Raw genomic sequence first — 27340 nt, forward strand, 5'->3', positions numbered from 1 at the left:
CCTTCAGATTTATAGTTTGTTATTCAAACAATTTGGGCTACGGGAGTTGACCACAATTAGTGGCGACCTTAGTTAAATGAGTTTATATAAAATTTGGGTAAATTTAACACTGTCTGAACTCCCACCATTTCGTAGGTAATTTTATGAGACTGATTACTAAATAAATTTGGCCAGCACCTACATAATTGGTGCGCCGCGTGAGGGATAGTTGCTTGGCTTCAGTTGTAACTGCGACAACGACTGCGCAGTAACAACCGCATAGTTAAAGGTATATACACCCATCCCGCCACTAGGTGGCGCCAAAATCTAAAAACAAAGGTTTTGTTTCATATACACTCATCCATACCGGATAACACTAAATGTAATTTCAACACATAAATACATCACATTTTCCCTAAGAATAACAACTAACCATACTTCTCTAATTTGATCAGTGCTAATTAATGAGCAACCACCTTTTACTGTCGAATCTTATTAATTAGGACTTTTGTTGATCACATCTGGGGTGTTGTTATTCAGTAACCATTGACTGGTAATGAATTAACTAAGTTATATTGATAAGCATTGATGTTTTGATATACTGATGTTGATTGAATTCAGAGTAGCCTTTTCACCTAACTGAAAGTTCGGTTGCTTGCTCCTGTTGAATAGAGTTTAATGCTGGTACACATCACTGGAGGTAGCTAGCGTGTGTGCTAACTGTAGTCCACCCTTGCCGCAACTAGAATAGATCCCTTAGCCGCTCCAGTACATTGGGTTTGCAGAAGTTGCTGCTCCTCGCTTGTTGCCCTATTTGATATAGTCAAGGCTTGGTGCTAGCTTCATATTCCCTTTTAATACACTGCTTATGGTTCCTATTTGAGACATTCAAGGCTTGGTGCTAACGTCCTACACCGTTTGAGTACATTGCTGGTCCCCATCTGATAGATTCAAGGTTTGCTGCTAGCTTCAGATTCCTTTTGAGTACATGCTTGTTGTCGTTTGACCCAGTCAAGGCTTAGTGCTGGTCCTATACACGTTGAGTACAGTGCATAGCCTGCTTGCCCCTAGGAGAACTGAGCCCTAGTCATAGGCCTGAGAATGAGCACAGCATCAGCATCCCGACGCAACTCTGGGGAGCAACCCCAGCAACCCCCTCACATCTCCCTTCCCAACCTGATCAGCCAACTCATCCGGCTGCCTGAAGAAGAGGAGAACAGCATCCAGCAATATTCCAGGGAGGACTGTGAGAGGAAGATAGGTGAAATGGTGGCTTTTATCCAGCAAGCTTCTGAGGTCAACATTCAGGAGGCCATTGGTCGAATATTCCTGCTCTTCCACAAGAAAACCAGGATGGAGCTAGATGCCCTGCAGGAGGAGGTGGATGACCTGACCAGTGCGCGACAGAGGCAGGAGGATGCCGGCTCGGGAGGTGAGAGCGACCTGGAAGTGAGGTCCATAGTGGAGGCAGTCAGCAGGATGTCCCTTCGCTCCCAGAACCCCAGAGATGGCCATGTCGTGCCTCCCCTGGAGCCAATACCATCTCGCTGGGACTCACGAGGTACCAGACAACCCAGCCTACGCCTCAGTCCGCCACGGCCAGCAGTATCAAGGACTGCTCCACGCCACCACACTTCAGGTTATGACTCAGAGGAGGAACACCTTGAAGAGCTCCGCCCAATACGGGCTCCCCGAACCCCCTCCAGGGTTCTCACGTCCCGCCACGCGCCTGAGAGACCCCGAACTACGCATCAGCACTACTCCTCCTCCATGTCCCCCTTTTTCTTCTCACCCCCACGACGAGAGTCAACTCGCTGCTCCTACCGCTCTGACGCTCAGCACCAGGAACAAGTTCGCTTTGCTGACCAACAGCGGAAGGGCCTCCTAGATGCGCGGAGAGCTGCACACTCCAGACCTCCCTACCAGGACTTCAGAGACTACGGTCCTGATGACTACTCCCCGGAAAGAGAAGAGCCCCTGCACCACGGCAGATATGACGGACGCATCCTCCAGTCTCCTCAGCGTGGCAGGTACGAGCCACATCACTATAGCTTCGCCCGAGAACCAAGACCTAGTGATGCCCCACGCCTGAAGCAGCTGGACGCCCTCGCCAAAGACATTGAGCGCTTTGATCCAGAGAAGCGTGACCACAACATTGAAGACTACCTCAGAGAGATAAGGCACTGTCTTCTCGACCTACCTCACTCCACCCACAGAGAGAGAGTCAAGTTAATCTGGAAGACGACTTCCAGATCAGTCCACGCATTCATAGAGGCCCAGCCAGCGGACACCCGTGACGACTTTGACCTGCTCTGTGAAGCCCTAGCAGAGGAATACTCCCCTTTTGCAGATGAAACCTCTGCGACCATTTCAGCCATCCAAATTAAGCATGGCCGCCACGAACATCCCCGCGACTTCTACACTCGCCTGAGACACGCCTACTTCCAAGGAAGAAATGGCCCAGGACTGGAAGAAGACAGAGCCTTCAAGTCACTCTTCCTGCACAACCTGCATCCATGCGTGCGCACCCACGTGACTCTCCTCACCCGGCAAGGTGACCCATCCATGCGTGACATTCGGAAGATGGCACAGATGGCCTGGGAGACAATCGTCCGACCTGGGGATAAGAGAGAAGAGAATCCCCGAGTACTTGCCACGCAGGACTCCGCTGGCGAATCCCTAGGATTAGAAGGATCAGAGGTACCGAATAGCAGCCGGGTCCCCCATGGGGCTACCATGTCTCACAGCTCCCACTTGGAGAAAAAGCCAAGGGATTGGAGAGACGGACACAAACAGTCCAAGGGGGGTGATCTACACCAGTCAAGGGCACCCCAGAAGAGCCGTGGCAACCACTACTCCTCCCATGAGCCTAAGCGATCACCTAGAGAGAACAGATGGGAAAACCAGGATCGGACCTCTCGACGCCAAGAACACAGAGACCGAGGCAGAGGTCTAGAGACCGAGTCACAAGCCACTGCTGAATTAAGGACAGAGCTTCAGCTTCTCAAGGATACGATCACAAAGATGTCTCAAGAGAAGGACATGAACACCATCCGACCGACCAAGGACCGTGAGAAACGCTCTTGTGAGGATGGAGGCCCCTCAGTCGCATGACTAGGCCGAGAACCCTCCTCACCGCTATCCCGGATCCATCTCATTGGCTGGGGAAGGGAACTATCAAGTGAGAACGCACCGCCACCAGCTGCAGAGCAAACTTCATCCATCCTTTCTACTTCTTCCTCTCCACTCCTGCAGTTCCTGGGAGACCTGGTCTGGAAAGGCAGTGCCCAACGCATCTATACCAGTGTCTTCCGAGAAGATCACCCAAGTGTCAACACGCTACTGGATACCGGATCAGAGATCAGCCTCATCCGCACTGACACATTCTCCACCATGAGACAGGCCTCATCCGCCATGGGGAGATGCCTCAACATTGAGTCCCGTCAGCTTAGCATCACCTGCTATAATCAAGACCATGCCCCAACCAACCAGAGAGCTTGGTTGGAGTTCACAGTCCCAGAGATGAAGCACGTGGACCCAGTCAACATCTCTAAATTTGACGCGGAACAGCTGCCCAGCGGTCAAGACCTGCTCGATAGGCTGGCTCCTCTGATCAGGTGGTCATGGACCCAATTCACAGTCTGTAAGCCTGTCAGTGACAGGACCAAGACATACAACTGTGACTGGAGAACTATTCCCCAAGCATGTCGGGTGGTAAACGGGTTGAACTTGACTGTCCCAACTAGGTCTGCTGGCATTCCGTTTCGACTCATGGTCTTGAGAAGACAGAAGTTTGACTGCCCAGGGGGTTTCTTTTATCCCGCACCGTGGTTCCAACCTGTTGCGAATGAGATGAACGCTGACGTCCCCAAAGAACCTTACCCAGGGTTTGAGGAGATCCTGCAGCAACCCTCTGAAGAAGCCGAGGTCCTGACGACAGACCTTCAGCAACAAAAGCTGCGAGGACATGGAAAATCACTGCAGAGCACGATCACTTTACCCAACACTACTGTCCAGACCCTTAGTCAGCTATCCCATGTAATTAAGTCAGAACTTGTAGAGCAAAGTAGGGTTAAACAATCCCTACAGGATGCACTGAGTGAGGTTAGTTCCTCGATAACTGGCCTGAGCGAGGGTAGGATACCTCCTTACCCTGTCCCCATCAAAATAGTCAGAGGCATCAAAAGGCCAGCAACTGTCGCCACAGATGAAAAGTGCATGGCCCGTGTGTCAAGTAAGGATGATGTTACCGAAACTAGAGTAGAAAGGGCAGGTGACTTGTGGCTTGTCAACACCCCCCAGCATGAGGTTGTAATGATATATGAAAGCCATGACATGGCCATGAGGATGAGACTCCCAAACCAGACTGTGCTCATTAGAGTCCCGCCAGGGGTCTTTGGCCTTGTCCTCACTGGTTGGGTCATAACTGCAGGTGTCTGTCTGATGCTCCTGAGGTACACCCAAGCTCTAAATGCTCTAATTGACTCACTCACTAACACTCCTCAACACCTTCGCCTTCAACCACTTGAGGCACCTCTTCCTTCCCCTCTAAAGGTAACTACCCTGACAAGGCAGTAAACCCTGACCGTTCCTCTCCACATTTGTATAGATATAAAACCCATATCTCAATGATAGGAGGCCACACCGACACTACCTAGTGTAGTTAGTTGCTTATAGTTTGCTGTATATTTTGATTGTTTATTTTCTTTTTCTATCTTTGGTGTGTATTTTCCCCCAATATTGCATGTGATCTGCACAGACGTTAGAGTAGATATTCTGCCCAGATGATACAGTCTAAATGTTCTGCCCAGATGTCAGTCATCACTTCCTGCCCAGTGTCATGTTTCATGATCTGTCCAGATGCTGTCAGTTTTGAATTATGTAGGTCAGCCGACCCAGGAGTGAAAAGGACACTGCATGGACATTGACAAGGCGCTGGGGACCAAGGTGGACGCTCACTAATCGGCGCCTGCTGTGGATGACAGGTGAACAGCATGCTCTGAGGGCTCTACAACTTCACCATCAGACCAAGGGGGGAATGTAGGTACCATGCCTCCACAGACAAAGGAAGGGGGGGGTGCTCCCCCTAGGTGCATGGCCCACGTCAGGACGGATGTGGAACTACGTCATCAGACGAATCCCCTTTAAAAGGGGGGATCCCCCTTTGTTCGCTCTCTCTACCTGGCTGCATCAAAGTAGCTACCTAGAGACGAAGAGCGCGCACACCTTCGGGAACAAAGCGGTATTGGTTCTGCACTCGAACCCTGTGCAGCACGCGACGCAAGAAGTAACTAGTTCGCTACTTTTATTTCTTTTGCGGAGTTCGCTAAAACCAATCGCTTCAGCTAGCCGACGATTAAGAACTGTTTGAACATTCGCGCGACGGCCGGACCTCCGCGAGTTCATCTTAACGTCGACAGCGACCACTTCCCCGGGACACCACGCAACGGACCATCGAGGGACCGCCGATTGAACGGCCACCACAGCTTCCCCTGGACGGAGCAACGCGATCCAGCGGAACCTTCTTCACGAAAGCGCACGAAGGAGTCCTCCTCAAGAGGCTACCTGGCCTACTGCGCGGGCCGCGGACTGAACAACTCAAAGTAAGACTGTGCATCTGGGCAGACTTAGAACAATATCTTGTTTTACTGCTTTCTGTGTGCTTAGATCGATGCTTTGTGAACGCTTGTTTGCAGTGGTGTTTATAATCACGTTCATGTTAAACCGTACTCTGTTTAAGGCTTAAAGAGATATTCTGTTCAAAGCTTAAATAGGTATTCTGTTTAAACTTGTTCGATTATTCCCACTGATTCTTTTATTTCGTATAACTGTTAAACGTGTGTCCCACTATACGCTCGTTGGGGCTGTATAGTGACCGACGATACCGTGTCTTAGTTGGAGGAAATTTGCGTTGTTTGTGGCTGTAGTGAGAACTCGGTTTAAGTTTCGCGCCATCGAGTTTCCCTTTGCCTCAAAGATCTCCTCCCCCATACGCACGTACACACGCACGCGCATCCGCGCGCACTCGAAGACACGCACGCGCATCCGCGCGCACTCGAATACACGCACGCGCCTCCGCGCGCACTCGAATACACATCCACACACACACACCCGCATACCTACACACACACACACACACACACTAGCCAACCCTCCTGTCCCCTTTGTTTGCTATGCTTTTATTACTATGCTTTGTGATCAATAAATGTTTTTATGTTTAAATACTGTCGTTTGAGTCGTTGCTTCTCTGTTACAACCTGAAGCCAGAACTATTATTTGAACTGTAACCTTCAGATTTATAGTTTGTTATTCAAACAATTTGGGCTACGGGAGTTGACCACAATTAGTGGCGACCTTAGTTAAATGAGTTTATATAAAATTTGGGTAAATTTAACACTGTCTGAACTCCCACCATTTCGTAGGTAATTTTATGAGACTGATTACTAAATAAATTTGGCCAGCACCTACATCCTCCACTGTTGTTGCATATATTTTACAATTAGTAAATCAATATAGGCCTACAATTAAGACATTAAAAAGACCAAAAAGTACGAGAAGGAGTTATAGGAGGAGTTATAGGCTACTGAGTGTTGTCATTACACGAATGCAGATGGGCATTTTTCACAGTTAATTGGGAACTTCCCGTTTCTTCTTTCACAAACGAATGTGTTAATTTATGTTGCCTAACAAAACGTTCAGCTTAACACATAGATTTGCAAACTCTACCTTAATTATTTGTATGTGGTCGTCCTCACATTATCTATCACTGATTTGGGCTAGAGCGACTAGTTTATCAGGTGACCAGTCGGTTAAAATGCTTAGTAGTTTGGTGCTGTATGAGACATTTTACAACACAAGAAAATGATTTCACGTTGGGCTTAGAGGGCAAACGGTACGATTTTACTTGATGTGTATGTGACCTGGCTGGTGGGGACGGGAGAAGAAGTCTATCTGTGAGCGTGTGTGCTGTGCTGAAGACGCTTCCTTCCACTCGCTGAACTGAACTGCTGCTGCAGCCAGGGTTGCCAGGTCCTACAAAAATATCCCGCACAAAATCAGTGTAAAACCCACCCTTCAGCAGCCTAAACTAGCCCAAAGCCCAAAGTAGTGAAAAGTTGTCGACGGGGTGGGGTGGCGAGTGTAAGTTGTAGACGGGGGGGGGGGGGGGGGGGGGGGGGAGGCCAGTTGAGACAAATTAAGTATTATATCGCGAACGATTCTTTGTGTTGACTTGTAACTCCCGCGGTGGCCCAACTCAAAAGTAGCCCAAAAAAAATAGTTGGATTTTCAAAGTAGCCAAAATGGCGTGAAAACCGCGAACCTGGCAACTATGGCTGCAGCGCATCTGGTGTGTTAAAGGAAGAGAGAGGTCGGGTGTGTGCAAGGTGGTGGCTCATTTCAGGGCATTGTTTTTAATCGCTCAGGTTTTCAAAAGATCAATTCAAACCGACCTAAGTAAAATGTTAATAATAATAATATATATTTTTAAAACCGAAGTTTCAAAAGGGCACTTTCGTTGATAAAGGGCAGAGTTGGTGGTGCTTTAGCACCACCTGACGTCTATGTGTGCACGCCACTGGTATCTGGTGTGATTTGTAGGGCCGTAGAATTATATAGTCTTCCCGCTGGACGTCCTCTGCCCATTCCGGGAATTCGATGTTCCTAAACTGACCTCGCTGGAGACGACAGCCGGTCACCTAGTCTCAACATGGAAGTGGCCACATCGGCTCTCAGACCATCATGAGATCACCAAGCATGGAGGGGGCATGCAGGGAGAGGCCAATCATGTGTGATTTATGTTATGTTCATCCAATCGTATGCTTTAATCACCTCATGTTCACCTCGTGAACACCTTGTGTGCTTATGAACTAGAGTATAAGAGATGAGAGCTCGGAGAGGGGAATTAGCTCTCGTTTGCAGGCGCTCTTGAGTGTGTGTAAATGAGAACCCTAACCCTTACCTTAGGATTAATCCATACTTGCTTAATAAATTTATTTTACTTCATTATCTAACCCAACTGTTTCTGACTTTTATTGTGCTTACCATTTAAGGGTTACAGAATTTCAACAACACTCGGTATAATGGCAGGATGCACCCTGGCTATGGAGTTGATTATAGGCTTCAGCATGGGTTGTTGGAGGGGAGCGTGCAGATGGAGGCCTATGTCTGCCCCCAATCAGGGTATACATGGATGACATGGCCATTATTGCATCCATGAAACCATGGAAAAGCTTCAAAGTAAAATATCTTGGGCAGGAATGAAGATCAAACCCTGCAAGTCAAGGAGCATCTCAGTCGTCAAAGGCCAAATCACCAATGACACTTTCAACATCAACGATGAGCCAAATCCTACAATCCTACAGAAAATTAAAAGTCTTGGTCACTGGTACAATGCCGATGTGGCCAATCACCATCTATGAGGTCACCTCATCACATATCAGCGGACTGGAAAGATTGGTAAATGCTCAAGTAAGGAGGTGGCTTGGGCTGCCAAGATGCATGAGCAGTTGTATATTGATGGTCCACTCTCTTTGCCAAATATCAAGCTTGACGGAAGAGTATGAGTGTGCTAAGGCACCACTGGCACAGCCAGCATTTTCTTCGTTAAGAAGAAGGACGGGGGTTTGAGGCCATGCGTAGATTACCAAGGACCCAATTCCCTCTTGGTCAGTTACTCATACCCTCTGCCTCTGGTGCCTTTGGCACTAGAGCAGTTGCAGTCAGCGAGCATATTCACCAAACCATACGGCTTGGCGTCGGCTCCGTTGTTCTTTCAGGCATTCATTAATGAGGTCTTGAGGGAATATCTGAATAGATGTGTTGTCTATGTTAGATGTGCTGGGTTACACCATCAGGCCAGGCTCCGTGCATATGCAACCAGGTAAGGTGGAGGCGGCGTGAGCTTTAGAGGTTTCTGGGCTTCAAAAATTGCGTGGCACTATAGTGAGCTATTTTTTAAAAAGGCCCGCAGCTGACTCATGACATCCTTGCGAGCGACATGTTGGTGACCCCTGTTCTACGTGGTTACGCTGGACTACAGAGGCGACGAAGGCGTTCGTAGAATTGAAACAGGCTTTTGTTAACGCGCCTGTGTTACACCAACCGACCCCAACAAGCCCTTCATTGTGGAGATGGATGCCTCTCTTACATGGTGATAACCGATCACAAAAACCTCGAGTACCTCAAGAACACCAAACGCATGAACGCTCGTCAAGCCCAATGGTCATTGTTCTTTTCGAGGTTTCAGTTTCAGGTGACCTTCGGGCCTGGCGAGAAGAATGTCCGTGCAGACGCATTATCCCGTTCCTTCCCCAGCAGAGCATAGTCAACCAGTGAGGAGCCTATACTTTCCCCAGACTGTTTCCTAGGAGCTGTCGAGTGGGAGATTGACAGAGCAATTGCGGCGGCGAATCCTCATCCAAGCTGTCCTCCTCACCGCAGGTATGTGCCCTCATAAACTGGGCACATATGAATGTAGGGACTGACAGCACAACTGCTGGGAGCCAGATATTGGTGGCCAGGACTACATTGAGATGTATTAAAGCACGTCACCTCCTGCCCGGTGCGCGCGCAGTAAAGTGTCGCGCACTCTTCCGGCAAGCAAACGCCATCCACTCCCCCCACGCTCCGGCGTGGGGGCGGTTGGCCCGCTCCCCTGGGCGGTTGTGGTCCGGGGCGGCTCGGGGCTCCTCGGCGGGAGGAGGGCCCTGCCGGGTGGTGGGTGGTTTTCCGGGGCGCGTGGCGCTGGGGCTTGCTACCGGCCCACGGCGGGGGGCATCCTGGGGGGGGTGGGGTGGGGGGGGGGGCTCTGTTTCCTCTGGTTCCCCTGGACCTGCACTCCTTGGCTGTGGGGGCGCTGTCCGGGGTTCTCACTCTCCCGCCTGTGGGGGCGGGCATGCGTGGGTCACGAGGAAGTGCGGCCCTGGGACTCCACCGCTCCCGGGGGGGCCGTGGGCGGGTGGAATTCCCGGGTCTTTCTCTGCCTACCTCTGGCCTCTGGGGGAATGTTGTCGCAGCTTTCTACCCTTGCTGGTAAGTACATTCCTTACATTTATCCTATGTTGCACAACTAGGTTACACATAAACACACACTCACACATACATCACGTCATTTGTGCTAAATGTCTTTGGTACACTTTCTGCTTTACTTTGCTGTGGTCGTTCGAGCTGGTTGGGTTTTTTTTTCTTTTTCTATATATATAGTTATTATTATTTTATTATTATTATTATTTTTTCCCCCTGCCCTTCTGTCTTTTCCCTTTTTATTCTTTCTCTCCCCCTTTTCTTGGTCCACCTAACCCCAATAATTATCACTTTGCATATTGTTATAATTGTTATAATTGTCATTTGAACTGTACATAAAAACAAAGTTGTCCTCCAAAGATGGGGGGGTGGAGGTGAGCCATTAATAAAAAAAATAAATAAATAAAAATAAAAAAATACAACTGAACAGGAGTTAGAACAATGAAACAGAAACTTACCCATAAACCCTCTGATGTCCTCTCTTTGTTTCTGTACCTTCATCATCTTCTCTCCTCCTCTCTCTTCTAATACTCTCTTCTTGTCTTCCATCTCCTGTAGAATCTTTCTGTCCATTTCAAAATGGCAGACAGTGTTTGCTGCCACCATCTCCTCTATCTTCTCCAGCAGCTCTGTGACCTGAGTGTCATCACCCCTGTTCTTATTGTTGAGAACATGATACCTGTTCCCACATTTCTCAACCAACCACTGGAGGACACAGTTGTCACTCTCAATGTGTGGTTCTATGGGTGTGTCTCCCAGATAGTCTCCACGTGTGAACAGAACTATAGTGTGACTCCAGACTCTATCAGTGAGAAGTGTTATGTGTCCCTCTAGTACACTTCTCTCATAACCTTTAAAGGTTGTGTCTACATCAATAACCAGCAGTAGAACATGGGGTCCTGGAGGACACAGAGAAACACTGAGCACAATCTCCTGTTTCAGTATCTCACTGCTCCATTCTGCAGGTTCATTCCTCAACCATCCTGGAGCTTCAACCACAGTGATCTTCCTCCCTGCTACTTCTCCCTGTCTCTTCACACACTGAGCAGTTCTCTTTAACTCAAACTCCTCTCTGCCCAGGATGGTGTTTCCTGCTGAACTCTTCCCTGCACGTCTGTACCCCAGCAGAACAATCCTCAGATCTGAGAGATGGTGTGTGTCACCTGCAAAATAAATAGAAACAAACACACACATATATAACATATATAGCTGTTTGTTGTCTATATATAAAACAACTGAAATATTTGTATTAATAAGTGTGTCTAATAATTAAAGTTTTCGCCTCACACAATTTACAGAACATGTATCATGTATTGCAGGGGTAATCAATTAAATCTTTCTGCGGTCCATTTTTGGCAGATAGCTCAGACCTTATGTAACAGGTATAAAATAGAAGGAAATTTTTTGCGATTTTTTTTTTGTTTATGGAATTTATTTTACTATGCAGCATATTAATTTCACCAAATATAGGGAGTGTTGCGATGGGCAGTGTCACGAATTCTGGTGACCGTTGGGTGACGTTGGTGACCGTTATTTTTACGCCTCTCGTCAGTCTGCATTGGATACGGCAGAGAGAGGTACGTACTCCGTGTGGTGTGATTTATAGTTTGCATTTTCGGGTTCACAACATCGATTTAATTGCTCACAGTAGTTAGGTACGTTAAAGGAATTGTTATGTTGGAAGTTCTGTGTAGTTTTTGTGTCATTTTTACCTGTATGTGTACGTTTTGAGGGCTTGAACACAGACTAGTTATAGCGCTAAGAGGCTAGTTCCGCCATTTCATTTTTGCGGACTTATGGTTAAACTTGCCTTCTTTTCATGTCAGGTGCATGTTCTTTGTGAATGAGGAGCCTGACTGTGATGTTTCTTTTTTTTTTTTATTATTTCACTACAGGTATGTGTATATGCTTTATTTCTAATACCACGTTGGTAAATGTTTCCTTTCGTTTATGGGTTACTGATTTTAAGTAATGTAATGATTGAGGTGGGAAAAATGTTTGATGTTTATATATGTATAATTTGTTATTTTGTTTGTGTATGATTAATTGATTGATTGATATGAATTTGATGTGAGGTTTGTGTAACTTTGCTTCATTACTTTTGTCAAAAAGTAGTCTGCATTGGATACGGCAGAGAGAGGTGCATGTTCTTTGTGAATGAGGAGCCTGACTGTGATGTTTCTTTTTTTTATTATTATTTCACTACAGTTTACAATAAACCTCGGTACGCCAAGAGCAACTGACTTGCGTCACTTTGTTACTAATACCAGAACACAACGCAGAGAGCAAGGGCCGATATAGGGAAGGCCAGTTACATTGGTGCCGTGACCTTCGTGATCCATCAAGCATCGACGCCATCTCGATCACATGGGGTTACCAGCCTTTTCACCTGTGTTGCAAGTTGGTCATTTAGTGTAAGAGACATTTTAGTGGACCTTCCTTATTTGGAAGAAGAGTTTCTTACACAACTCTTTTGAATGATTTGTGATTTTGTTTTCTCCACCGCTTATTCTCCTTTCTTGTTAATTTGTCATTTTTATTAGTCAATATGGAATCAGATGCTAGCCCAGAGGGTTCTTTCACTGTGGGTCTTGGAAGAGGGTGGTTTCTCAGGGATGGACTCCACACACCTAAAGTGGGAAGGTTGAACACGCCTGGGTTTTGTTCGACCCGTATTCAGGCTCCTGCAAATGAGTTGCAGAGCCCACAGACAACGTCTCATGTTGAGTTGAGTACTCTCATCTCAGAACTGGCTGACCAGATAGGGAGGTCCATTGCTACTCAGCTGCAGAGTGACAGAGGGCATAACAACTCTGCACCCCTAGGGATTTCTAGCTCAGAACAGGGACCCAATGAGTTGAACCTGTCTGGTGTGAAACTTGTAATGCAGTCAGATGTTAAAGAGCCCCCAATTTTCAGAGGTGACAGTGGTGATAAATGCTCGGTTCGTGAGTGGGTAGAAATGGTGGAGATATATTTTGTGAAAAGAAACATTGCTACACACCAGCAATCCCAGGAGATATTGGTTAGGCTAACGGGGAGAGCAAGAGATGTAGTGAAAGTCACAATGCGCCACAACCCATCACTGAGCAAGACTCCTGACATGATCTTTGATCTTCTGAAACAGCACTTTAGTGAGCTGACTTACTCCTCTATGCCGATGGCTGATTTCTATAATACCAAGCCATTGCATCATGAGGCAGTGATGGAATATTGGATTAGACTCAATAATGCCATTGACATTGCAGATGAGTGTTTACGGAGGCAGGGACAGTGTGTTGGGGATCCAGGACGTGAAGTGTCAATGATGTTCATTAAATATTGCCCAGACCCCATCCTCTCGAACAGACTCAGTTTCAAGGCAGCTGAGGAGTGGACGACCGCTGAAGTACAAGACCGCATCGACAGTTTCCAGCGTGAGCTCAAGATGCGTTCTCAAACAGGTTCTTGCACCATACAGGGCCACGCTGTCAGCCATGCCCAGTCTGTCATGTCTCAGGAACACATTCCCTCTCACACGATACATGCTGCTCCCATCTCACGGCACTGTGCAGTTCCTGATGTCATTCCACTGGCTCCGCCTGCAGTCACATTTAGTATGACATCGGATTCAGTTCATGTCCCGCGTCTCTCACCCACGGCAGCCCAATTCATCCCAGCCTCAGCAGCTGCTTATGACCAGCAACCTTCCCATTTCCCACTGCCCTCCTGTCCAGTGCCAGTTCTCACCTCCAAACCTGTGCAGCCAGCTTCCATTTCATCTGCTCAGCACAGTGACTGCTCATCCGCCTCAATCCCTGCTCCAGCCATGGATGTGAACAGCATGCGTACTCTGATTGGTCTTTTGGATCGTATGGTGGTTCATCAGGATGTGCAGTTTGCATCCCCTGTGCCAGCTCAGTCAAGACAGGTTGTTCCAGGGCCTTCTCGGAGGGGGTCCTGTCTGGTATGTGGTGACACTCGGCATTCAACTCTCATGCACTGCAGGAAGGAGAATCTTTGCCTGTCATGCTTTGCTCCTGGTCATTGGAAGCGAGAATGCAACAGACGTGGGCAGAGGGGAATGGATCAGGTAGCCATCAACCAGAATCTGCCTTTGGGAAACTAGAACACCCACACTTGATGAGAGGCAGTGTGGGAGGTGGAGATGACACCCTCAACAGGAATGGATCAGACCTTGAGCTTCATTATGTCAACACTTGTTCAGTCACACCAGAAGGATACCAAGTCGTGGTTCATGGATCGGCGGAGGTGCCAGCATTTAGTGAATTGTTTTACACTCAAGTTGGAGTGAATGACACCCTTGAGTTGAGGGGCATGCTTGATTCAGGTTCCATGGCTTGCACTCTAAATGAGGGGGCTGTGCACTCGCTCAGAGAGGCTGGTGTTATTACGGGTGATCTCCAGCCAGCTGAGCAGATTGTGCTGGTTGGCTGTGGAGGAAAACGGACTCGCCCCACAGGCATATATGACTTGACACTGACGGTTTATGGAGTGAAATGTTTAGTCCCTGTCATAGTGGTCCCTGGCCAACGAGATGATCTCATCATTGGCTCTAATGTACTTAAGCACCTTATGCGCGTCATGAAAGGTAACGATGACTACTGGAAGCTTATGTCTGCAGGGTGCAGACATTCAAGGCACGACCATGAGCATTTCTTGGATATGATGTCATGCACCATTAGATGGAGGGGTGACGACATCCCTGACAGGATTGGAACCGTGAGGCTACCTCGTGCAGTCACATTACTTCCCAAGTGTGAGCACCTTGTATGGGGCAAACTACCTAGCAACGTACCAGTGTCTCCTGGCAGTACAGTTATTGTGGAACCCTCCACCTCAAAGTCCACACCAAGGGATATTCTTGTAGGGCGTATCATAACACCGATGTGGGGAGACCGGTGGGTGCCTATGAAAGTTACTAACCTATCATCGATGCCGGTCATTCTGAAACGAAACTCCAGGATCGCTGATGTGTCACCCTGTCTCGCAGTGGAAGACCTCGACCTGCAGCAGAGCTCCTGTGAGTTGGGGGACAGGACGTCGGCCAGTACCAGTAGATCAGTGGCCACTGACGCTGACCTGAAGGACAGACTTTCCAGCTTGAGATTAAGTGATCTTGATATTGACTTTCGCCACACCAGCTTCCAGTCTAAGAGGGAGCTTGTTGAACTTATTGAGGAATACGAGGACATTTTTTCGAGACATGCACTTGACTGTGGTGAAGCCAGAGGGTTTGTGCACCGCATCCGTCTGACAGATGACCGTCCTTTTCGCATGCCATACAGGAGAGTGCCTCCTGCTCATTACCAACATCTCTGGCAGGTGCTCACAGATATGGAGGAGAAGGGGATAATCCGCAAATCTACCAGTGAACAGAGCTACCCTCCTATGCCATCATGTTCAACAGCTGCAACCTGTGGGTTTGGGTACTCTGCCTTCACTTACCTTGCGTGAGCTAGAGGACCACCAGCTTAAGGATCCTGCCATTTGCAAAGTCTTGCCTTTGGTGGTATGTAGACGGCGCCCTTCCAGACGGGAGAGACACGGTATGGACGTCAGGTCGTTGGCCATGCTGAAGCATTGGGATAGACTTAAAGTTCAGAATGGTATCCTGTACCGGGTGACGAGAGACCGTGTGAGCAAGATAAAGAGGCTTCAGTTGGTGTTGCCGGTGAGCCTAAGGGATGTTGCCTTGGAAGGAGTGCACGACTTGGCTGGACATCAGGGTCAGGCCAGGACTCTCCATCTAGCGAGGCAACGTTTTTTCTGGCCCTACATGGAAAGGGATGTGAAGGAGTATGTTCGTTGCTGTGGGAGATGCATTCTAGCCAAGACGCCGGAGCCAGCCGCACGGGCCGTTTTAGAGAGCATAAAGACATCAGCCGCTATGGAGCTCGTTTGCATCGACTTTTGGTCAGCAGAAGATAAGAACAAGAACTCCGTTGATGTACTTGTGGCAACCGACCATTTCACTAAGATGGCGTATGCTTTCCCATGCAGGAATCAGACTGCTAAGCAGATTGCCAGGAAGCTATGGGATTGTGTTTTCTGCGTTTATGGTTTCCCTGAGCGTATTCACTCAGACCAAGGTCCCGGCTTTGAAAGTGAATTGGTTGCTGAACTGCTGCTATTGTCTGAGGTTGCCAAGTCCCATACTACCGCCTACCACCCCATGGGCAACGGTGGTACAGAGCGGTTCAATCGCACCCTCGGCAATATGTTACGTGCCCTTCCCCTTAGAGCAAAGCAAGAATGGCCGCAGCAGATCCAGACCTTAACGTTTGTGTATAATGCAACTGTTCATGAGACTACGGGTTTCGCACCTTTCCATCTGATGTTTGGGCGCATACCGAGACTTCCAGTAGATGTGATGTTCAAATCTGTCCTGCATGATTCCATTGTGGCAGACTTCGGCAGTTACTCCAAAACTCTGCTGTCATATCTATCTGAAGCTGCTAGTATTGCTCAGAAGCACGCTGCCAGTGAGCAAAAACATCAGGCCCATCAGTATGATAGGAAAGTAAAAGGCGTCTCTCTAGAGGTCGGTGCCCGGGTTCTACTTGCCAACAAAGGAGAACGAGGCAAGAAGAAATTGGCTGATAGGTGGGAACCCATGGTGTATACTGTTGTTGAGAGATGCCCCAAGACTCATATCTACAGAATCTGTGATACATTGGGTCATTTGAAGGTCGTGCACAGGAACCTGTTGCTAGATGTAAGCTTCCTTCCTGTCCAAGGTGCACTGGAGGATCAACCGTCGAACAGCTCATCTGCTGGTGACTTGGATGCTTGTGGCGAACCTGATGGAATTAGCTGTCTGGGGGAGGAGTCTTCCCAGTCACGGACATCATTGTGGGTCTTGTCCGACACAGACCGTGCCGTCGGAGACACTGTAGCAAGGGAGGTCACGTCACTTTCCACAGACAACAGTGACACCTGCTGTGGAAAAGGGGACGGTATGGATGATGCACGCGCTGCTCTCATGTTACCCGAATTGACAGTTGTTCGAACCCCTGCTTCAGTTGGCTCTGAGGAGACACAGGCTGATCCTGACATTGTTCCCGATGCATCTCATACCCCTGGTCGTCGATGTGATGACTCGCAGCCGACCTCGCCCGAACGTGACTCTGACAGGGTTATGGTTGAGGGCTTGAACACAGACTAGTTATAGCGCTAAGAGGCTAGTTCCGCCATTTCATTTTTGCGGACTTATGGTTAAACTTGCCTTCTTTTCATGTCAGGTGCATGTTCTTTGTGAATGAGGAGCCTGACTGTGATGTTTCTTTTTTTTATTATTATTTCACTACAGGTATATGTATACGCTTTATTTCTAATACCACGTTGGTAAATGTTTCCTTTCGTTTATGGGTTACTGATTTTAAGTAATGTAATGATTGAGGTGGGAAAAATGTTTGATGTTTATATATGTATAATTTGTTATTTTGTTTGTGTATGATTAATTGATTGATTGATATGAATTTGATGTGAGGTTTGTGTAACTTTGCTTCATTACTTTTGTCAAAAAGTAGTCTGCATTGGATACGGCATTGTGCGACCGTAACACTCAAATGGGTGGTGAACGTAACACTCGTCTGAAAATAAATTCTCCCGTTTAAAATATAGTCTCCCGTTAAAAATTTTTTGGCATTTGGGTCCGTATCCAGTTAATCAGGAATGTGATTGGTTCCGGACAGGACGGCGTTCGGGTCCGGATCCGGAACGCGGTCCGCCATTTGGTGATACCTGATGTATTGTAAAGATTTTTAACTGAATTCATTACAATATCTGTTGGTCAGGTGCTCCAGAACAAGCAAAAAAAAAAAAAAAAGAAAATCTTTCAGCCACACAAGCTCTGGCTGAAAGAGAATCTGGATATTCAAGATTAGAATATCATAGTGATTAATATGGTTTTAAGAAATATTTTATTGTTACAACAATAATGGCGCACATTTGAATACTCACTCAAACATCACTATTCATTATCACTATTAAGTCTTTCAAATGCAAGGATATCCATATTTATCTGTTACTCCCACATGCTCTAAAGCACTTGGTAAATAACTTCTATTTCAGTATTTTTATTCTCCTAGTCTCACTGAGGAAATATTGTATTGGTTTATGTCAGATGAAATTAAGATTATATGAGTAAGGACATGCAGGGGCAGTCATGGCCTGGTGGTAGGGAAATGGTCTTGTGACCGGTGGGTCGTGGGTTCGATTCCCAGAACTAAGGCCATGACTGAGGTGCCCTTGAGCAAGGCACCTAACCCAAACTGCTCCCCAGGCGCTGGGCTAGGGCTGGCCACCGCTCTGGGCACGTGTGATCCACAGTGCCCTAGTAATCACTTGTGTGTGTGTGTGTGTGTGTGCGTGTGTGTGTGTGTGTGTGTGTGTTCTAACTGCACATGGAAAAAATGGAAGTTGGTAAGTTGTTAAGAACATCCTGGCCTGGACAGTGGTTTTGAGGCTACTGAGTGGGATTTATTCCTGAGTGATCAGGTTTCAGATAATAATCCAGAGGTGATAAATTACACCAGTTATGTAAACTTCTGTGTCGACTCTGTCATAAAAACAAAAAGTGTTAGAGTATACCCAAATAATAAGCCATGGATTAGTAAAGATCTTAAGCATCATTTAAATGAGAAGAAAATAGCTTTTTTGAAGGGAGATAAGCAAAAAGTGAGAGGGATGGAGAAGGAATTTAGGAACATGATCAAAAAAGCAAAAAGGGATTATAAAGATAAAGTGGAAGAGAAATTGAGGAATGGCAATGCGAAAGATGCCTGGAGAGGATTAGATATAATGATGGGAAGGAAACGTAGCTTAGCCCCACAGTGTGAAGACCCTAATCAGCTTTCAAATGACCTAAATATGTTCTACTCTAGATTTGATAAGCATGATTTTTGTAAAGACGGTGATTCCGTTTGTGAGGGACTGACCCCTGCCCCTGTGACATTCAATGATGAGGACATTGTTTCGATCTTCCAAAAAGTCAACCCTCAATGACTATTGTTTTTGCTTCGAAATCGAGCACCCTGGTGCACTGCAAAAGCTCTTGTTATTGGACTCTGCCATTGTTTAATGTGTAACGAAAGTAACTTTACCCTGCAACGAGAGCTTCCGGTAGAAAAAATGCGGAAGTATGAAAAGGGCCTATTGTTTTTAATCGCTCAGGTTTTCAAAAGATCATTTCAAACCGACCTCAGTAAAATGATAATAATTTTTTTTTTTATCTAAGTTTCGAAAGGGCACTTTCGTTGATAAAGGGCAGAGTTGGTGGTGCTTTAGCACCACCTGATGTCTATGTCTGCATGCCACTGCCTATCAGTGAAGTACAGGAATAAGCTGGTCCAGGTTGTTAAACAGGCCAGTAAAATCATTGGAGACAACCTGTTGTCATTAGAGAACTTATACAGTCGATCTATATCAAACAGGGCAATTCAGGTCTACAATGATCATACCCATCCCCTTACCTCATCATTTCAGTTACTGCCTTCAGGAGACTAAAGTTTCCATTAGCTAAGAAGAATGGGTACAAAAAATCATTTGTTCCTTTTGCTGTGAATATTTTGAACAATGGAATTATACATAAAGCTCGTACATAGTGGAAATTGTATTTATGTAAATATTTTTTTGTGTGTACTTGTGTAATTGTATATATTTGTCTGCCAGACTGCCAAAGATTATTTTCCATTTTATGCAATTTTAATGGACAATAAAGTTTTATCTATCTATCTATCCATCCATCCATCCATCCTCAAATGAGTTCCCGACTGCCCCACCTCAACCTGCATCCCCTGTGCAACCTTCTTTTCCCTCCAACAGTCCTGTCCCATCTCCTGGTCCTTCCTCTGCACAACATATTGAAAGACCTTCAAATGCTCTTGACAATGAATGTAGATGCAGCGAGGAGTTCATTTCTATTGAAAGCCAAAGGCTCGAGCTAGAAAGAGAGTCTGCATTTGTGCCATTTATATGTTTATATTAATAAACAGTATGTTGTATTTCGTGAAAACAATAATTTTAATTTATTCAAGTATATAATTCAAGTATATATATTTATGCGCTGTATTGAACTAAGGACGTTGGATCTAATTTATGTGACGCAATTACGCTTTCAAAAGTACATTTAACTGTTCGTGGATTCGTGTTTGTACCGGTTTGTACAGACAAGCGTGCGTAGTTTGGATCGTTTTTAAAGGTATAATCAGCGGCCTCTATTGTTTTTCAGACAGAATTGCGCGTGAATTTCAGGTTAAGAACAATTTAGCGAGTTACGACAGGGTCAGACCACTCAGATTTACAAACGAGTTTAAGTACGACGTGGTTTACAAAGACCTTTGGGAAACTGGCATAAATTTAAGAACATTCGCAAGTACGAGGTTACTGTCACGGTGACAGCCCCGGACCCTTCCCTGTGGGCATGCCGCTACATTGTCTGCGTGTCGTTATGTCCATGTATGTAGTTCCGTGGGTGTGGGTTGTCAGTGAGCGTGTTCGTAGTCGCACCTGTGCCTTGTCTCGAGATCACGAGGGTAAGCGTTGACCGCCTATTTAATGTGCGTTCGCGCAGTGTCCTGTGCTCCTCTTTGTCTGAGTGTCACCTGTTCGTTTTTGTGTTGTGTGTGCGCTACATCGATCACTCATTAAAAGTGACGTTTGAGTGTGCGAGCTGGAGTTTATGCCTCGTCCTTCCGCCCGCATCCCCGCGTTACAGTTACGAAGTACTTAGCATTAAGAATGTTTTGGGAAACTCCCCCCAGATGGGTAAAAGGCAGAGGAAAATTTTCGATTGCGGTGAAAAATCACAATTGACAAAATATGGCACAAAAAAAAAACAAAAACTATTATGTCTTTGCATGAAAATACATTTCAGGGGGTCATGTATGGCGGCTGAAGTAGCACAGCGTGCTGCTCCCGCATTTAGGGAATTTCTCGCACTTCACCAAAAATATATAAGACGCGAGATGGAAAGTTGATCGTTGAAGACGAACTCCTGAACTTTGTTGTGGTGAAAATGAGGACGTTGAGTCAGGATGAGATCATCACATTGTGACAAACCATTTCACTTCTGAGCGGATTGAATCCGCAAAGAAGGTCCTATTCGAGGTATGTACCAGGACATCACAGCGGTTGGTCGCGCACAAAGGCGCTCAAAAGGACATAAACAACGTTAAATTGTGCTTGAAAGTACTGAACGAATGTGGAGATGATATTCCAAGATTCGTCTCTCATTTCCTAGATGAGCTGCCTCCTGTCTCATTTACTAGTATTGACGTCTCAGTGCTGTTGGGCAAAATCCAACAAATTAATTGCAGCATTGCCGGTTTGCAAAAAGTTACGGAGGCGCAGGTGGGTGCGTGAGAAAATCTGCGCACGGTTACTGAGTCTCTAGATAACCGGCTGGTTGCAGTGGAGAGGCCTTGCGGCCTCCTTGGGGATACCGCGGAGCTCAGTTCTGACAACAGTAATGTAACTAGGAGTGAAAGTACTATGGACGAAAAAGAGGGCGAGTCGTCAAAGCGGGCAGAGAAGGATGATGCGATAACAGATAACCACACCGCCTTAGTTGCGATAGCACTGCCTGAAGATCAAGTACCGACACTGCCTAACTCACTCCCCTGGAGCCGGGTCGTGAGTAGGGGAAGACGGCGGAAAAACGCTGCATTGGGAAGCTGCCATAGAAAACCCTCTACGGACTTGGCACACCACAAACCCATACGTAAGAAACCTGGTATAATGGGTACTGGGTTATCGAGTATACAGTCAGTACAAACGAAGAGGGTGAGTGTTTTCGCAACGAGGTTTAATCCTAACCTTGAAGCTGATACACTCAGTAAATACCTCAGGAGCAAACTTGGACGAGCTGTAGAGTGTCGGAAAATAGAGACATCGCATGGGAGATTTAGTTCATTTCAAGTCACTGCGGAATGTAAGGAGGTGGCAGAGATGTACGACCCCGAGCTCTGGCCTGCTGGATCGTTTGTTCGGCACTTTTATGAGGCACGTTATCCTAGTGAGCCTAGCGCAGGCCTGGGCAAACAACGGCCCGCGGGCCACATCCGGCCCGTTGTGCGTCCCTGTCCGGCCCGCGAGAGGCCAATCATAAATGAAACAAATATCTATGTCGTGCGTGCAATACAACTGTGACGCTTTTATTTTGAAAGCGCTACGTTTGTGTTAATTCCGTGTGGACATACCTGCGTGTGTGTGTGAGCTGTGCGAGAACACTGTAGGTGATCAGCGACAAGTTAAGGCTGAATTTATACTTTCGGGAGTGAACGTTGCACCTCGCGCGAACCTCCGCAAACGGCGGAAAATTTACGTGACGAATTTTAATTGTGCATTGTGTTCCAGGTTTGAAAAGTGCTGGAATTTAGGCTAAAGTACTTGAAAATGCTTGAATATGTAACTGTTTTTCGATTCACAACAAATAGCTGACTGAACAGGAGGTTATTCCAGAAACCGGGTAAGTAAACTCAGAGTTAACGAAAGCTCAGGTTTTCCGTTCCAGAAACCGAGCTTAAGAGAGAACCTGAGTCAGCTGGGAAATATTAAAATGGACCTTGAAAGTGCCGTAGAAGTGCTTTAAAGCTAGGTTTAAGCCTGGTTTATACTTGACGCGTGCTAGGGTCCGCACGGCGAAAATGACGTAATTACGGTGGCCTCGCGTGCTGTCGATTCGTGTTTGCAGGGTTCATACACCTTTACAAGGTGGAATATACGTCACTTTCAAGGTCCATTTCAATATTTCCCAGCACGTTAAACTTAATTAAGTTAAATATTTATACATATATTCGAAGTGATCCGAAATAATTCGCTTTTTTATCACATTATTTAATTATTGTTTATTTTCAAAACGCCCAATCTGTCTTCACGTTCTCTCATGTTTCGTCCTGGAATTACAAGAGGCTCGTATTTGTTAACACAAGAAAACTGTTCATTCAGATGGCTATTTGTTGTGAAACGAAGTAGTTACAATTTCAAACATTTTCAAGTATTTAGCCAAAATTCCAGCACTTTTCAAAACTGAAACAAAAAGCAACATTAAAATTGGTCAGGTAAATGTTCCTTCCCCTGTTTTTGAGGGGTGTTTCTTTATACCAACACACATCGTTTCGGAGAACACTGCACAGAATGTGACGCGGAGGTGGGCGGGGCCACTGTGATGACGTCATTATTGTTTGTGTGGCCCTCTGACACAATTCAGGTTTCTCATGTGGCCCCTTGTAAAAATTAATTGCCCACCCCTGGCCTAGCGCCTCGGTGCCGGATACGCTGCCAGTTAGGTCCATCTGGTCTGAGAATAGTAATGTGGTCATGAAGGAGCGGTCCGTAATGGATAATTGCAATACACAGAAATGAGGATTGCTTCCTATAATTCTCGTGGCCTGCGGACTGGGAATAGCGATGCTGGAAAAGTGAGTAATCTCAATGTTACGCAGTTGTTAGAGTTGTGTGACATTCTGTGTCTTCAAGAAACATGGCTGCCGAAACAAGATTTGGACAGACTGAATGTTCTGCACAAAGACTTTTACGGAGCCGGTGAGTCCACCACTGACCTCAGCTCTAGGATTGTGCGGGGTAGAATACCTGGGGGTGTTGCGGTATTGTGGAACAAGAGGTATGATCCTATAGTGTCTGTTATGAGATTAAATGTGGACTGGGCGCCCTATGAATCTACTCAGGCAGAGGACGAGTTTGTAAGTAGGTTGACCTTTCTACAGGCATATATTGAAGAATGTGATTCTACATGTGTATATATTATTGGTGATTTTAATGCTGATTTATCTGATAGTAAGTCTGTATTTAGCAGGGATTTGATTGAGTTCTGTAATGAAAATAATTTGTTTTTAACAAGTCAGCTCTTGCTCTTAGTTTTACCTATGTGAGTGATGCTTGGCAAACCACCTCCTGGCTTGATCATCTGGTGTGCACAGCGGATGCTCATTCCTCAGTGGTTAATATGGAGATTAAGTATGGTCTGGCCACCTCTGATCATATGCCTATATTGATGACACTGAATGTTGAAAATATTACAACTTTGGTCCCATACAATCATGTAAATGATGCTAAAAAACTAGACTGGCTTAAGGTGCCTGAGAGGGAATTGAACAAATATTTTACATCTAGTGACAAGTTGCTGGGTCTGATTGAATTACCTAGAAGTTCACTGCTGTGCCAGGACATGAGTTGTAATAATGATGACCATGGTAGTGAGTTATGCTTATTGTATGACCACATTGTCAGCAGTCTTACTGCATCAAGTACTTCTATAACTACTTTGAGAGGCAAAATGCATAGTAATGCTAAATCTGGGTGGAATTAATATGTTAATGATCTTCATACTGTTGCCAGAAAGGCTTTTAAAAACTGGTGTGATGCAGGCAGGCCAAGACAAGGCCCCCTGTTTCTGGATAAAACGGCCACAAATGCAAAATTTAAATATGCTCTCCACTTTATTAAGAGGAAAGAAAGCACTATGAGAGCTGATGCACTTGCTAGTAGATTACAGGATAATGATTATTTTGACTTTTGGAAGGAGGTTAAAGCACTGAACAACTGCAAAATATCTCTCCCTTCTGATATAGAAGGAGTGACTGGTATTGAAAATATTGTTGAGAAATGGTGTAAGCATTACCAAGAGCTGTTTAATTGTATAAGGAAGGACCCATTTGTAGTAGATAACATAGATTCAACTGAAAACTTTGTAATAAGATCAGAGGAAGTTCTTGAGGTGATATCGGCACTAGAAAATAATAAGGCATGTGGTATGGATCAAATCTGTGCTGAGCACCTTAAGTATGGCAGTAAGAATCTCTGTCCTCTACTGGCAATGTGTTTTACTGGGTTCCTTATCCATGGGGTGCTACCTGAGTCTCTTCTGGACATATTGCTTGTTCCAGTCCTAAAGGACAAAGCAGGGAAGCTGAACAGTATTGATAACTATAGACCAATAGCATTGTCTAGTGTCCCCTCCAAGGTTCTAGAAAGAGTCCTTCTCACAAGACTGGATGCATTTTTACTAACATCAGATAATCAATTCGGATTTAAAAAGAAACATGGCACTGATATGTGTATATTTGCGTTAAAAGAAATGGTTGCCAATTATGTGAACCAGAATTCTACTGTTTTTATGTGTTTTCTTGATGCCTCTAAGGCCTTTGACAGGATCAATCATGGTAAGTTATTTATGAAATTGTTGCAGAGGGGTGTCCCAAAGGTCATCATTAGGATTTTGGTGTATTGGTACAGTCACCAGACGATGTATGTGAAATGGGGGAGTAGAATATCCACCCCATTTCATGTATCTAATGGTGTCCGCCAAGGTGGGCTTTTATCTCCTGCTTTGTTCAATGTTTACATGAATGACTTATCAGTACAGTTGAGTTTGTGTCCCACAGGCTGCCTAATAAATCACCTCATGTACGCAGATGATCTGGCCATTGTGAGCCCATGTAGTGCTGGTTTGCAGCAACTGCTTAAGGTATGCACTCAATATGGTCTGGAGTTTGACATTAAATTCAATGCAAAGAAGAGTAATGTCATGATAGTGAGGAGTAAGGATGATAACAAGATGACATTCCCTGTTTTCTATCTGGGTGATAGCCCACTTAGGGTTTGTGAGGAAGTTAAGTATCTTGGCCATATAATTTCTGATGATCTCAGTGATGATCGTGACATGTTCCGTCAACAAAGTAAATTATATGCCCAGGCTAACATGCTACTTCGTAGGTTCAGCATGTGCTCTGTTAATGTCAAATGCTTTCTGATTAAAGCCTTCTGTTCACCCATGTATACTGCCCACTTATGGTGTAGGTATAAGAAAAGCAGCTACCAGAAGCTGACAGTAGCATATAATGACACTATGAGACTGTTGATGAAGCTACCTAGGTGGTTTAGTGCCAGTTACCTCTTTGCACACTCCGATGTGCCTGGATGTGATGCAGTCCTGAGAAACGTCATCTACAAATTCATGTGTAGACTGGATTTCTCACAAAATATCATAATTGAATCTTTAGTTAATCCAGTTAAGAGTTCGGTGAGGTTCTCATCTAAGCTTAGGCGACACTGGAGAGAGTGTCTATATGTCTGAGGGGTGTGTACCTGTCTTGTTTATTATTTTTATTTTCTAACTTTATCTTGTTTTGTTTTGTTTTTTCTTTCTTGATATGGACCATGTACCTTGTGTCTGAGGTAAATAAAGAATTGAATTGAAATGTACTGAATACATACATGGAGGGGTCATGTACTGAACTCTGCTGGTAGTGGTGTTCTAACCTAAAGCTCTGAATCAGTTCAGTACATTATGATTTAGCAGAATGAAATGCACTAACGGATAGTTATTGATGTTTAGATTTTAATATGTGATCATTTCCAACACAGAGCACTTTGTTATGAGAGCACCTCAAGCTCTCAATGAAGTTCTGCTTAGGAGAATGAAAAAAGGCTTCATAAGATCATAGACACAGAATTCAGGAATCAAAAATAGAACTTAACAGGAGATAGAACAATGAAACAGAAACTTACCCATAACCCCTCTGATGTCCTCTCTCTGTTTCTGTACCTTCATCACCCTCTCTCTTCCTCTCTCTTCTAATACTCTCTTCTTCTCTTCCACCTCCTGTAGAATCTTTCTGTCCATTTCAAAATGGCAGACAGTGTTTGCTGCCACCATCTCCTCTATCTTCTCCAGCAGCTCTGTGACCTGAGTGTCATCACCCCTGTTCTTATTGTTGAGAACATGATACCTGTTCCCACATTTCTCAAGCAGCCACTGGAGGGCGCTGTCTTCACTCTCAATGTGCTGCTCTATGGGTGTGTCTATCAGATTGTCCCCATGTGTGAACAGAACTATAGTGCGTCTCCAGACTCTATTATTGAGAAGTTTCATGTGTCCCTTTAGTACTTCTCTCTCATAGTCTTTAAAGGGTGTACCCACGCATAACACCAGCAGTAGAACATGGGGTCCTGGAGGACACAGAGACACACTGAGCACAATCTCCTGTTTCAGTATCTCACTGCTCTGCTCTACAGGTGCATTTATCCACCATCCTGGAGCTTCAACCACAGTGATCTTCCTCCCTGCTACTTCTCCCTGTCTCTTCACACACTGAGCAGTTCTCTTTAACTCAAACTCCTCTCTGCCCAGGATGGTGTTTCCTGCTGAACTCTTCCCAGCACATCTGTACCCCAGCAGAACAATCCTCAGATCTGAGAGATGGTGTGTATCGTCTGCAAAATAAGTACAAACACACACACACACAAAAATATAGCTGTTTGTTGCCAATATTTAAAACAACTGATATATATTTATTAAGAAGTGTGTGCAATA

At 45.7% G+C, this 27340-nt stretch overlaps 1 protein-coding gene across 4 annotated transcripts in view; it reads right to left on the bottom strand.

Annotated features, from left to right (window-relative positions):
• LOC143497400 (uncharacterized) overlaps positions 1-27340 on the bottom strand; it is a 127986-nt gene that overhangs the window by 45115 nt on the left and 55531 nt on the right. For all 4 annotated transcript variants that reach the window (XR_013125879.1, XM_076993309.1, XM_076993308.1 and 1 more), the window contains exons 7-8: positions 26536-27240; positions 10461-11165 (exon numbers count right to left, since the gene is read on the bottom strand). Coding sequence is in view for 3 of the 4 variants with exons in the window: in XM_076993309.1 (XP_076849424.1) it covers positions 10461-11165; positions 26536-27240 (1410 nt within the window). In the remaining variant the exon portion in view is untranslated. The remainder of the gene's footprint in view (positions 1-10460; positions 11166-26535; positions 27241-27340) is intronic.

This window comes from Brachyhypopomus gauderio, unplaced genomic scaffold, assembly GCF_052324685.1.
Source record: "Brachyhypopomus gauderio isolate BG-103 unplaced genomic scaffold, BGAUD_0.2 sc110, whole genome shotgun sequence".
NCBI classification, from domain to species: Eukaryota; Metazoa; Chordata; class Actinopteri; order Gymnotiformes; family Hypopomidae; genus Brachyhypopomus; species Brachyhypopomus gauderio.